Source organism: Watersipora subatra, chromosome 8 (genome assembly GCF_963576615.1).
Source record: "Watersipora subatra chromosome 8, tzWatSuba1.1, whole genome shotgun sequence".
Lineage (NCBI taxonomy): Eukaryota > Metazoa > Bryozoa > Gymnolaemata > Cheilostomatida > Watersiporidae > Watersipora > Watersipora subatra.
In genome coordinates this window covers 61923653-61937596 of record NC_088715.1, presented here as the reverse complement: position 1 = coordinate 61937596, position 13944 = coordinate 61923653, and the positions used below count along the sequence as shown (strand labels likewise).

The 13944-nt window shown below is 36.3% G+C and overlaps 1 protein-coding gene across 2 annotated transcripts in view; it reads right to left on the bottom strand.

Moving 5' to 3' along the window:
* The window catches only part of LOC137401541 (uncharacterized), a 40702-nt gene that overhangs the window by 22595 nt on the left and 4163 nt on the right, over nucleotides 1-13944 (bottom strand). For both annotated transcript variants that reach the window (XM_068087949.1, XM_068087951.1), the window contains exons 2-7: nucleotides 5717-5898; nucleotides 4908-5494; nucleotides 3013-3276; nucleotides 2232-2386; nucleotides 1767-1923; nucleotides 1217-1371 (exon numbers count right to left, since the gene is read on the bottom strand). In XM_068087949.1, coding sequence (XP_067944050.1) covers nucleotides 1217-1371; nucleotides 1767-1923; nucleotides 2232-2386; nucleotides 3013-3276; nucleotides 4908-5494; nucleotides 5717-5894 — 1496 coding nt within the window. In that variant the 5' untranslated portion in view covers nucleotides 5895-5898. The remainder of the gene's footprint in view (nucleotides 1-1216; nucleotides 1372-1766; nucleotides 1924-2231; nucleotides 2387-3012; nucleotides 3277-4907; nucleotides 5495-5716; nucleotides 5899-13944) is intronic.

The following is a 13944-nucleotide window of genomic DNA, read 5'->3' as shown; positions in this document are numbered from 1 at the left end:
AGATTTGTGTAGCGAGGACAAAAAACCATCGTGTTTCACTTTGTAAGGCAATAAAGTCGTATAACATGGAAATCATAACCCAAGGATGTACTGTGTATGTTAGATGAAATTTTTTTTCATGTGCAAAGGCTTTTTATTATCTGGGTAAAGCTGTGCATTCTATTAGTATATTAAATATAAATAATATAATAGATGACCTAGCATATTAGGTCATTTGCCAGCCGACCTCCAATCGATTGCAGTGACAATGAAGCCGAACTCTGAAGATGAGGAACCTGACTGGCACACCGAATCTCTCTATGATGCCTAGCACCGACAAGTATTTGAAATTGGTGGCTTCCACCAGACATACATGTATGACGCTGAACAAAGGTGACCTAATGGCCAATAGAGTAACTACTCATGACAGCACTAGAGCAAGTGCTCCTAGACTCTAGCTAATCAAATCCAATCACAGATCTATCACAAATACAGAAAACAATCAACTCGAGAAAATTCATTTAGGACCAGATTCAACCATCAGTATAATGTAAGAAGTAACACATATACCTTCAAACATTATTCAAACCTATACAAACTGTGGCTTATGCTTCTCTGAAAATCTCTTAATATCAACTTCCAAAAAGTAATATACTGAACTCCATAGCTGAGCTAGTATCTAAATGGCAGCATGAGAACACATTTTACATTATAAATGTCAATGGGGTTAAATGATATAATGACCTATAATCACTTAATTTCTGGTTCAAATGTTCCTCTATTCATTGGCTGATGATTGCCTTCATAGCATGGAACTGAGTGACAAAAATGTAATATTTCAGTGCAATGTTCTTGCTCTCTGAATCAGCTCAGCAACTTTCTAATAATCAGCCTTTAACAGGCAGTATCATTAAACAGCAAACTGTCTAACTACATGGCCTTGCCAAAAATGTCACACACTCACGCAATCAAATGCAGTGAAATCACTTTGTTCATTATAATTTAATTTCAAAGGGATTGTAAACCTTTGCCAATCGCTTTGCGAAAAGAAAGCCGCCAAACGAAACACAATTACAACTTAAATCTAACATACATAATCTAAAACACTGATTAATTTGCACATGGGAGCATAAATCCTAACAAATTAGACACCTTAGCTTAGAGTGGTAAGCTAGAAAACGACTATGGAATTTAATTCAAACTTAGATGGAAATAACAGACTGTAAAAGATACCTACTCTAATGCAATTAGAGCCTCATAGCTGTCATTCTTCACCAGCTCACAATACTTGTTCCGCGCTTCTTTAAACCTGTCCACACCTTGAGCGTATTCATCAGTACGCTGGGCTAGCTGACAATAACCCATTCCTATCAGCATGCTGCAGTGAAGCAACTACAAAACACCAGCACAAAACAATTACATACTACAGTATATTATATGTGTGATTGCTTAATTTCACAGCAGTGCTCCAAATATAGACGGATTCACCCAGAAGATAACAAATCGTTTGTCATCAATAAAAATTAAATTTGCAACTTGTAATATATAAAAAAGTCAAGAAAGGAAGCTAGCTGATCATGAAGTTGTTCTCCCTTGCTATCTCATCACAAAATAACTCATTCAAACGTATACAACAAGCAGGTGATACAAGTCAACTATAGATTGAAAAATGTGAATCCACTAAGTGATGCTATACATAAACTGAAAGCAATGTCAGCTCTTTGGTTATAAAAGTATGAATGGGATAGTCACATGATGGGCAGCCTACAAGACACATTATCTCTCACTAAAATAAGGGGTGTGTCCTCAGCATCGGTTCTTAGCCTCATCGATCTTATAACAGAATCAAGAGTGCTGCCATGGTCACCATAAAAACGCACAACGTGTGTCTGATGCCTGCGGCCATCATGTGGCATGACTCGTGTAATCGCAAGAAGGGCGTGCCTACGAAAGAACACATAGATTTCATTAAAACCATTTAAATACAATACAATGGACATAAATGGAGTTTATTTCAGCTTTCAATCGGTATTTCATGGGCAACTCTGTAAGGTTTGCCCGAACATGACTACTAGCAGAGGTAGAATGGCTTCAAAATAGCCAATTGTAGTTACGTCAATCAAACACAGCTCCAACTATAGGTTTCTCAAACTAGCAAGCTTTCAAACACACAAAACAAGCACAAAGTATCATACTGTAGTTGTAAACTTAAAACGGCATAAAAATGAGAATGAAAGATGTGTTAAGCTAACTTTACTAAGTCCAGATGATTGTCCTCGGAAAAGAGCTGGAAGGCTTGCTTCACAAGACGGTGGAGACTGAAGAGTGGAACCTTGCCCTCTAGTTGCTTAGTGCAGTGTCCTCGCTCCATTAATCGGTTCATCAGGTTTTTAATAATCTCCTTGGCCTACAACAAGCAGCATCGCTAAGCTATCTTGTCTAAAGTTATACTCAGCTGCCTATGCACATCCAAACCAACACCTGCACATGGTTGTCTACGGATATATAAACATCTGCTCAGGGCAGTATATCTGGGCTATGATTTATCACTCACTTAGGACTGTCCTGGCAGACTTGAGAATATATGGCTAAGAGAGGCCATAGTCTACGATAATGCACTAGCTCAGAGCTGTTAGATAGTTATAAAAACATGTTCACTGATACGTTCAGACAAATTTTCCCAAAAAACTAGAGTACTGAGAAAATTCTGCCACTGTCAGAAAGAACTAGAGGACCTATATTTATGAGGGTACCAGTATTCTTAAAAAGCAGAAAGAATGCTAGGAGATGAGTTTAGAGAAGCTAGGAAAGCCCAGCGAATCTTTCATAATGGTCCCACCTATGCCGGTGTACTTGATCTGATATGCAGTTGGTGTCAAGGACCATGTCTCGATGATTGAGAACTCATGAGAGAAACTAATAAATAGCAAGCAGAGATCATACTCCATTCATGACGAGGCATTGCATGCTGCCACAGCAGGTCTCAGCAATTAGCTCAAGAACAGACTCTGTGAAGGGAAGCTCATGACTCACCTGCGTAGGGTTGTCAATGTAGGTCTCAGCACAGGAAACAAGAAGCTCAATAGTCAAATTTTTCTCATTAAACATGGGGAGAGTTTTGATGACCTTCATCGTCACATCTGGAAAAGGCAACTCCGTGACCAGCCGCTCAATACTGATCTTTATTGCGAACAAGACAGAGTTCTCCCGTCTCTCCTGCCCGCTTTCGACAAGTGCCTCAGCTTGAACTCTTATATCACGCAGAAGGTTCCGAACAATCTCCGCTTCATCATCAACCTATAAAGTATATACAGTCAAACATGGATAACTCGAACTTCAAGGGACCGAGCAAAAGTGTTCGAATTATCAGAGCGTTCAAGTTATCAGAGCACTGTCACAAGTCCATATATTTACTTATTTATTAGTAGATACATGTACATATACAAACTATAATATAAATCAAAAGCACAAATGGCTTGTTTCAAATTAAATGCTTCTAATGTAAAGTTTAAAACGTTTTCATGAAAAAGTATAGAGATTTTTCTATCACTTGAGATTGGTTTGTTGTTTGAGGTGATGTTATTGCCAGGACGTTTTTCAGATTGACATTGGCAAAACTTGATCGTTGTTGAAATGCTCAAAAGAAAAGACATTTTTTTCTTTTGGGGTTTTACCCACGATCAATTTTGCCGTTTTTTCTTGAAGTTTATGCAGATTACCTTACTTTACCTGGGATTCGTTAAGAGCAACACTCCGAGGCAGTTCAATTAGAAGTTTTACGAGGTTTTACGGTACATTCTATATCACTCACGCTTTTTTAATAGATACTTATTGAATGTACACACGTATTCTGTGTTTAGGTCAAACGATGAATAGTTTTTTGTAGCTCAGACAACGTATTACAACAATTTTAAGACGTTTTAAACATTCAACATTCCGACGTTGATTCAACACGGAATCAACGTCGGAAAACTATTCATCACGGGCTAGCCGGGTCACGCACTCAAGGATTTTTGCCATGCACATACAAAACAACATGCGATTTTTGTTTTGTATGTGCGTGGCGAAAATCCTTGCGCGCGTGACCCGGCTAGCCCGTGCTATTCATCGTATCGCAGAATAAATCAAATTTCACCAAACTTTTAGAAAAGTCGTTGACAAAAATATTTTGCCGATGGTGGTAATAACGACGCTTATGAATTACGAAAAGATGAAGTTTACCTCTATGGCTTTGAATAAAGTGATTTTCTAAAGCGATAACAACCGTTTCGGTAGCCGTTGGGCAAAAAAACAGTTCGAATTAACAGTGTTGAGTTCGAGTTATCTATAGCAATTTATCATTACGTGGGAACGGACCACAGGAAATGTTCGAATTAACCATGTGTTCGAGCTATCCGTGGACGAATTATCCATGTTTGACTGTATATGTCTTAGACATGATCCCGAGTGTTCTGAAATTGGGGGTAACTAACGTACATAAACACAATAACAGGAAATTAGTTCTACAGTTGTTGATCATCACCACTGCAGCGGATACAGATAGATTTCAAGCTTGTATCAATCTGCCAATTAAAAACAGTTGGCCAGCCTCTGTTGAAACAGTTTGCTATTAAATATGTAAAGAAATGAGTCCGTTAATTGCTTCAGTCATTAAAGGTGGACTGGGTATAGCACCTCCCAAACATTACATCTGGGCTTGGTGCTTTCACACCTATGCAATCATAAAATGAAGAAAGGGTGGGGTATAGCCCAGTAAACATGACATATGGGCTGTGAGTGAAGTTACTCTAAAGATATTATAACATACAGGCTGGATGAAGGAACCCCAAAATAAGCGTATCAAACAAAAGCACAGCTGAAATAAGAGTGACCTACTACAAATTCCTTTGTTAAAATACACTAACAAGGCTACAAAATCAAAAACCTACCTGATTGGATTTCAAATTGCTCTTAAAAATATTAAGAGCAAGCGGTCGGTTGCCTAAAACTGCAACAATTTCATCGATGGTCACTATGTCCAGCTGGGTAGACCTAAACAGCCGTCTTATGTCCTCCTTTGCAAATCCATCCACTTCAAAGAAGTTATCTCCCCCAATACCTTCAAACTCCTTGCTATATGATACGCGTCTCTGAGATGTCACCAGAAACTTCCAACAACCTTGGATGTTATCATTTCGGTTGATAACCTTGCAAAGATGGTCAAGGATGTCTAGGATATCTTTGAGCTCCTCAGCGTCATCAAGAATGATTATCTTTGTATAGTTAGGGAAGACTGTGTTGAGGTCATTGAACATTGTTTCTAGTATATCCCATCCTTTTGCATAGTTAGATTCTAGCTTTGTTTGTGTGATTTCCAAGTCTTGGTAGAACAGAGTTAAATGGCCGTAGAAGGACTCTAGACTTGTACAACTCAGCTCTCTGAATATTGTCGTAACTTCAGTTGGATTCCCTTCATAAGACCAGATACTAGTGCAAAGTTCCTTGGCAATTGTAGTCTTTCCCGCACCTGTTGGTCCTGTGAATAAGAACAAATTTGCAAAATAAAATAACAAAAGTAAAATAACGAAAACAAATAGGAACCATTAAAAATAAAATACAAAAAGTCTGTAAGAAGTCACCACAATCAAATAAACTAGCTATTTGAAAATAATTAACTTTTCTACAAAAGAAAAATGAAGTAACATGGGTTTTAGTTTATACAAATCAGTAACTCTGCAAGAACGTGTTTAACACTGACCTGAGAAAACCATAGCGTTAAGTACCCGCTGGTTTATTTTCTCTTCTGCCCTGAGAAATTCTTTAGTTTTGATAAAATCATGTTGGAACATGGGACGATCCATTACACGGTGATTTGGTACTCGAGGTGCATTGTTTACTCTGCCAGGAAAACCATTCCCACCATTTGCCGCGGCCATGTTTCTGTAGCAGACAGATTGATTAGAATGAAACACGGTTGCATAGGAGCCCTTAAACACAATGAAAAAAAATCAGACTAATGTTAGGTCTTACAGGTGTGAATATCCAAGTTGGCATCAAAAATCAAATGATTTAAGCTAAAAATAAGCGAAAAGAGTTAAATTCATCAAAAAGCAAAAAATGATTGATTTAAATTGAAATTAGATTTTTTTATTGGTTTTTAAACTCACGATTTATTCCCAAAATCTTATTGGAAAAAATCATGAGTTTTTTTCAACCCTGGTAGATATAGGTAAAATGTTTGGTTGGAGAAGATGGCTTATCAAACGTGTTTTGCACAGAAAGGCCTACACTATGGGAATCTTCACTTTATTTATGCTTTACTAATATTTAAGCTATTGCTAGCATCGGTACATCATCGCCATTGGCTATATATATATATATATATACAGTCAAACATGGATAACTCGAACTTCACGGGACCGAGCAAAAGTGTTCGAATTATCAGAGCGTTCAAGTTATCAGAGCACTGTCACAAGTCCATGTATTTACTTATTTATTAGTAGATACATGTACATATGCAAACTATAATATAAATCAAAAGCACAAATGGCTTGTTTCAAATTAAATGCTTCTAATGTAAAGTTTAAAACGTTTTTATCAAAAAGTATAGAGATTTTTCTATCACTTCAGATTGGTTTGTTGTTTGAGGTGATGTTATTGCCAGGACGTTGTTTTAGATTGACATTGGCAAAACTTGATCGTTGTTGAAATGCTCAAAAGAAAAGACATTTTTTTCTTTTGAGCGTTTTACCCACGATCAATTTTGCCGATTTTTCTTGAAGTTTATGCAACTTCAAGAAAAAGTTACCAAAGAAAAATCCCTTACTTTACCTGGGATTCGTTAAGAGCAACACTCCGAGGCAGTTCAATTAAAAGTTTTACGAGGTTTAACGGTACATTGTATATCACTCACGCTTTTTGAATGGATACTTATTGAATGTACACACGTATTCTGTGTTTAGGTCAAACGATGAATAGTTTTTTTAGCTAAGACAACGTATACGTTTAATAAAAACAATGTTCAAGACGTTTTAAACATTCAACATTCCGACGTTGATTCAACACGGAATCAACGTCGGAAAACTATTCGTCACGGGCTAGCCGGGTCACGCACTCAAGGATTTTCGCCACGCACATACAAAACAACATGCTGTTTTTGTTTTGTATGTGCGTGGCGAAAATCCTTGCGCGCGTGACCCGGCAAGCCCGTGCTATTAATCGTATAGCAGTATAAATCAAATTTGACCAAACCTTTAGAAAAGTCGTTGACAAAATTATTTTGCCGATGGTGGTAATAACAACGCTTATGAATTACGAAAAGATGAGGTTTACCTCTATGGCTTTGAATAAAGTGATTTTCTAAAGCGATAACAACCGTTTCGGTAGCCGTTGGGCAAAAAAACAGTTCGAATTAACAGTGTTGAGTTCGAGTTATCTATAGCAATTTATCATTACGTGGGAACGGACCAAAGAAACCGTTCGAATTAACCATGTGTTCGAGCTATCCGTGGACGAGTTATCCATGTTTGACTGTATATATGTATATATATATAAAATATGTATAGGTGGAACTTCACTCTATAAGTTAAACATTTTATTACTAATAGTTTCATGTGATACAATAAGTATCACACTCTTCAGATAAAATGTCTAAAATGAATTTCATACACCAGTAATAAATACTAGAGTTAGATTAGCTGATAATTGGATGAGTGTACAGAAGCCAAAAGCCAAATAGTTAAGTGATACAATTACGTAGCAAGAACTTAGATGAATGTCTGCATGATGATAATAGCTCGTTACGTTTATTAAGAGTGCCTAGTGATGGTCTGTAAATAATAAAGAATTTCTCCCATAAGCATAAGTTACACTTGTTGGAGATAGTGTTGTATGCTTTAGCATGTCGTAGGGTCTTCCATGATATTGAGTAGTTGGTATTATTGTCCTTTAGTGACCATATATATTTACTTAATTCAGTAGAGTTTCTCTTAGATGGGTGGTTGAAAGAAGCTTTATGGTTAGTGAATCGCGTCTTGAAAGTGTTCTCTGTTAGTCCAATGTATGTTTGGTCTGGTGAATCGGTGTTGGTTTTTACAGTAGCCTGGTAAATTAGCGATGTTTTCAGGCATTCTCCATTCATCGGGCACTCTTCTCTTTTTCTACAGTTGCATGTTCGGTCTTCATTTGCGGTGTTGGCAGTCAGTATAATTTTGTTGTGAGCATTGATGGACTCTCTTATATTGTTCATACAACTGTAGCTAATTTTGATATTGTTGCTGTTAAATATTTTATGTAGTGGGTGCCTTGTCGTAAATTCCTTGTAGTCAAGAAGGACAGAAGATATTGTTAAAGGTATTGGACAACGAGAAGATGTTCGTTCCATCGAAAGCAACAATCAGAACACAGCTATCCGAGCAAACGAGAAAAATATTTTTGTTTTAAAAACATTAATTTTTGTTTCTGCATGTAATATAAGTATAGTTTGTGTATGTCACTTGGTTATGAATATACATTTGTATCATTTAACATATTATTATTGTATGACTTATAAATATGCAGATTTATAGCATGTTATTTAATAGCATCCTTGCGGCTATCTTAACATGGCTTCCAATGAATCGATGCTCATAACTACGACGCCCATTGTACATAAAAAGTTAGTTTTGGCTGCACACTGTAGCAAACATATCAGTGAGTGCAATGAGCTTTTATTCAACAACATTTAATATAGATATAAAATAAAAATATGCCTTCAAATTTGGAATGAAATAAAATATGAAATTTCCAACAAATTGCAAAAAAGGACACAGGCTATAATATCATCACGGGTCAATTGCAAGCAATAGATATCAACTGGTAGAGATATTTCTCAGTTTCTCGATGAACTATTTATTAAGAGATCTTTGACAAGTTAGAGGTAAGTTAGCAGATTTACTGCATTCAAAATGTTTAATATCGATCCACCGGAAAAAAAGAGCAAAATTTAGGCGACATCCGTTTCACCCATAAAAAGGCTAAACTTATCTTTTGAAAATTCTGACGAGCTATTTAAATAGTCCGCCAGCCTCTATTTGAACGCTACCTCCAATTGACCGCCACCATATTAGAGGATTTACAGTATATGTAGGTTTATATATGCATTTATACATATATAGATTTATTTGAAAAAAAAATTAAGAAAGTAAACTTTTAGTATTAGCGCTATTACTAAAAGTTTACTTTCGTCTTGATATTCTTTTCAACTATCTCATACTCCACTAATTATCTTTTAGGTTTTTATATGCTTTTGCACCTGCTTTTAGTTACTATATATATAGACTTATATACAGATACACATTCATATATACTCTTATATATATATATACAGTCAAACTTGGCTAACTCGCCCTTGGATAGCTCAAACACACGGTTATCTCGAACGAATTTGTTTGGTCCGTTCCCACGCAATAATAAATTGCTTTAGATAATTCAACCTCAGCATCACTAATTCAAACATTTTTTGCCCAACGGCTACCGGAACAGCTGGTATCACTTTAGAATACTACTTTATTCCAAACCATAGAGATAAACATCAACTTTTAGCAGTTCTTAGGCGTCGTTATCACCATCATCGGCCAAATATTTTTGTTAACGACTTCTCTAAAGGTTTGCAAAAAATCCAATTTTACCGAACATTCGCTTTGCGATAGCCCTTCGAAAGCAAGGAAAAGCGAGGTAACTTTCAGATAAGCTTAAAGTAAAATCAGCAAAATTGATCTCGGTAAAACGCTCAAGAGATAAAGATGTCATTTTTCTCACTTTTTTAACCGCGATCAAGTTTTGCCAATTTTACCATGAAAACGTCCTGGCTGTTACATCACCTAAAACAACAAACAAATCTCTAGCGATTGGCAGTGATAGAAAAATGTCTATACTTTCTGACAAAATTTTTTAAAACTTCACATGAGGCCCTTTAACTCGCAACAAGCAATCTATGCTTTTAATTTATATATAGTTTGTATGTGTACATGTATCTATTGATAAATACATGCACTTGTGACAGTGCTCTGATAATTTGAACGCTCTGATAACTCGAACACTTTCGCTCGGTCCCGTGAAGTTAGAAGTATATCTTATCCGAGCTTCGCTGTAGGTGTGTATATATATATATACATATATATACTGTATATATATGTATAGATGTACACTGTATATATATACATATATATATATACAGTGTACCCTCGAGATACGATTACCCTGATATACGATTTTTTCACCTTACGAAGTCAAACGTTGTGAGATCTTCACCTCGCTATACGAATTTTATTTCACCATACGATTGTGAGAAAAGTTTCGCCCGAGTTAAAATTTGGCGGTCGGTGTGCTCATAACGCAAGTCGAAATAAACAAAGACACCGAAACATAGCACGCCGAAAACATTTTCAGAACGTTTAGAAGAGACGCGATGATTGACTTCTCTCATGTCAGAATTCCATGTGGAAAATTTCGTGTAAAATACTCAAGGCTGAGGAAATATTCATTTGTAGCGTTATAATATCTTTTACTATAAACTTCTAGTCAGCATACGTATATAACTACGAGTATCTACATTTAATTCGTTAGCTATAGAATCTGAGACTGATACAAAACGAAGGAAAAATGATTTCTATGTCAACAAAGTTGGATGTCGTAAATAAGAAGAAGGCACCCGTATTATTAACATTGTCAAGGAATATGATTGCAACCAATCAGCATTTGCAATTATTATTAAAACAAGAACTCCATTAAAGCAAGCACAAGAAGAAGCTTACGACTGAAGATTTGAAAGAGTTAGAAGGCCATGCACGCGATCAACATTCAAAAGGAGCAACCAATTAGTAAGGGCGAGGAGGTAGAAGATACAGAACTCCCCCACATTGGCAGAAATGTTTCAAGTGTTTAATTTACTGATGTGGAATGGTACATTAAAACAATACATGTATAATATATATTATTTATCTCTTGCGTGGCACGTTTTTCATATTTTATTCATTTTATTTGTTTCCTTTTGATTTTGTTTTATTTTCTTGTTTAACCATGTCTTTGCATATGGGCTTGTTATCTCCTATGTGAATACAACTCATCGTATGTATGTAACTCATATAACTAGCTACTCAAGATAGTTGATGCATTCACATTACTTTCTGAAATTTGTTAAAGCCCTGTCCTCTAGTGTATAAATACGTACAAACTTTGTACGTATGGTTACATTAATTCTTGTGCACGCCTCATACAAGAAAAATTACTGTAGCACCTTCTCTGGATCCTTCTACAAGCGTTAGCTAGCTAGCAGTTTTCTGCATTGCACCAGCATTTTTTCTTTTAAATCAGAAAAATTGGACAGGACTAGACAAATTTTTTTCGCCTGCTAAAAATTCCATCTCATTACATATTAAATTAACCTTCAAGTGTACAGCAACATAATTAACTTTGATACGTTTTTACCTCCTCGCTGCTTTATTCGCTACATGTACCAGCTAAAGTCACGTTACTCCAAAGGTATGTACGCCCTGTATAATAGTAAATAAAATTTCATTTTTCTTTTCGGTAGCCATTAAATGGTCAGGTGTGTGAGAGGGCGCTTTCGATAACTGCATCGCTCGGCCTTTCTTATTGAATTCTGGTTAAAAAGGTTTCAACCAGAGACGCTAAATTTGATATATATATATGTATATATATATATATATGTATATATATATATATGTATATATATATATATATATATGTATATATATATATATATATATATGTGGCAGAACAAAGTAAACCTAACGGCCAATACAGAGTTGCTAATCATGGCAGCCCAGGAGCAAGTGCTCCCAACAAGGCAACTCCAAACAAAAATCTATCACACTAGGGACGATCCTAGATGCAGACTGTGCAAAGATGCACCTGAAACCACCCAACACAGCATCAGTGGATGCAAGCAGCTAGCAGCAAACGCAGACACTGAGCGGCATAATCATGTCGCAGGTATTGTGTATAGAAGTCTATGTGATGAGTATGGCCTTAATAAACCACAACACTGGTGAGACGCTCCTGGTAAGGTCAATGAAAATGACCGCGCTAAGATCCTCTGGGACTTTTACATCCGAACTGACAAGCATGTCCTAGCAAACCAACCAGATATAGTGGTGGTAGACAAGAACAAGAGGGCTACTATAATAGATATAGCAGTACCCTATGACTACAATATAGCCAGAAAAGAAAAAGAAAAGGTAGAGAAATATCTCTCTCTTGGAGAAGAGATTGAAAAATGCTGAAATGTAAGAACAACTGTAATCCCAGTAGTCATTGGGGCACTGGGCGCAATAACACTGGCGCATGAAATGTGGCTTGCCCAAATACCAACAGCAATCAACTCAGGTGAGTTGCAGAAAAGTGCGCTATTGGGAACAGCTAAGATCTTGAGGCGAGTGCTCAAACTCCCAGGTCTCTGGTAGGAGACCCGAGTTAGAGCAGAATTTACCACAAATACGGGGTATCCGGGTGAGGAAACAATTTTTTATATATATATATATGAGTATATAGAAGCACTAGCTGTGCTACCCAACGTTGCCCAGGTGTCAAAAATCCGCTTACAAACAATGAAAATGGGAGTTGTCTGCCACTTGCTATTATCCTGCACTATGTCGATAAATAATTTGAGTAAGCTTACTAATAAGAGCTACCCCTCTCCATGATGTTACGCCATCACTTTGCGTCGTGACCGAAACAATAGTGTATTTGCTCCCATATAGCAACATAAATCGCCTAATGAATCAATCAAGCGCGCATGGCTTAATTGGTATGGTGTCGGACTGGTGAACCGGAGGTATCGAGATCAAATCTTCTGGCATACAGATTTTTTATTCCAAGATTTTAAGAGCTGTAGCTAGAACTACACACATCCATGCACATTAACATAGAGATATATATAGATATATGTATGTACATATATACACCGATATATCTTTTATTTCTTGATCTTGTTTATATCTTGTTTTTTATATTTAATTAGTTCTACATTTCTTTGCAGTATTTTTTCTTCATCAGATAATTGCTAACCAGCTTGACAGGTTTTAAGATAATTAACCACAGATGTTATGCAAAATTGGAGAGAGATTGTAAAAAATGAATGATGCTGGAAGCAGAGCAAAAAAGCACCAAAGTAGAGGAATGACATGAGCTAATGAGTGATAGCTGAATATTAGAGATGCTGACGAAAAATATTTATTTCTAGACAACCTCGCTTCCAATATGCTTGGTTGTCGGTCCGCTATGTTTACTCCTATGACAATGCGGCAAGGAAACGATAAAGAATTCACAATATCTGCAGAGAAAACCTACAACAGGGAAAATATAGTCATTTGGCCGATGCTTGATAAAATTTTGATAGAAAGAAAAAAAGACTATGGAAACATAATGTTTTCTGTTTAAATGTTTACTGATTAAAAAAGTTTGGACAGGGCAGGTCTGTGAGGCTGATAGATACATGATTAGCTGAAAATTTATAGAGGTACCTGTGACACAAGGTCATGATATATTTGTTATGAAATGAGATATGCAAGGATGGTTCATGTAGTCCTAAGCTTGTTCATCAACATTAATTTATCCTCTATACACAATTGTCAATGATTTGATATTATAAAGAATATAAAGAAATCAAATACATGTATATGACAGTGGTAATTGGCAGAGAATCATGACGCGTTTTGAATACAGCAAGCAGGTTCAAAATCAGTTATGTTCTTCATCATATATTTGACTCCCGTCATCAATTCTATGTATTGCATGAACACTTCCTCATTGATAGTGGACAATCAAATTGAACGAACAAAAGTGAATGGACATGACCGGTGGCAAGGTTAGTTCATGAGAATAGTAAGAGAAACAAACATTGATATGTACACATAGTTGACACTTTAATATTTCATATGTTCTGAAATGCATTTTTGGAGCATGTATTTTAAGGACATGCAATCC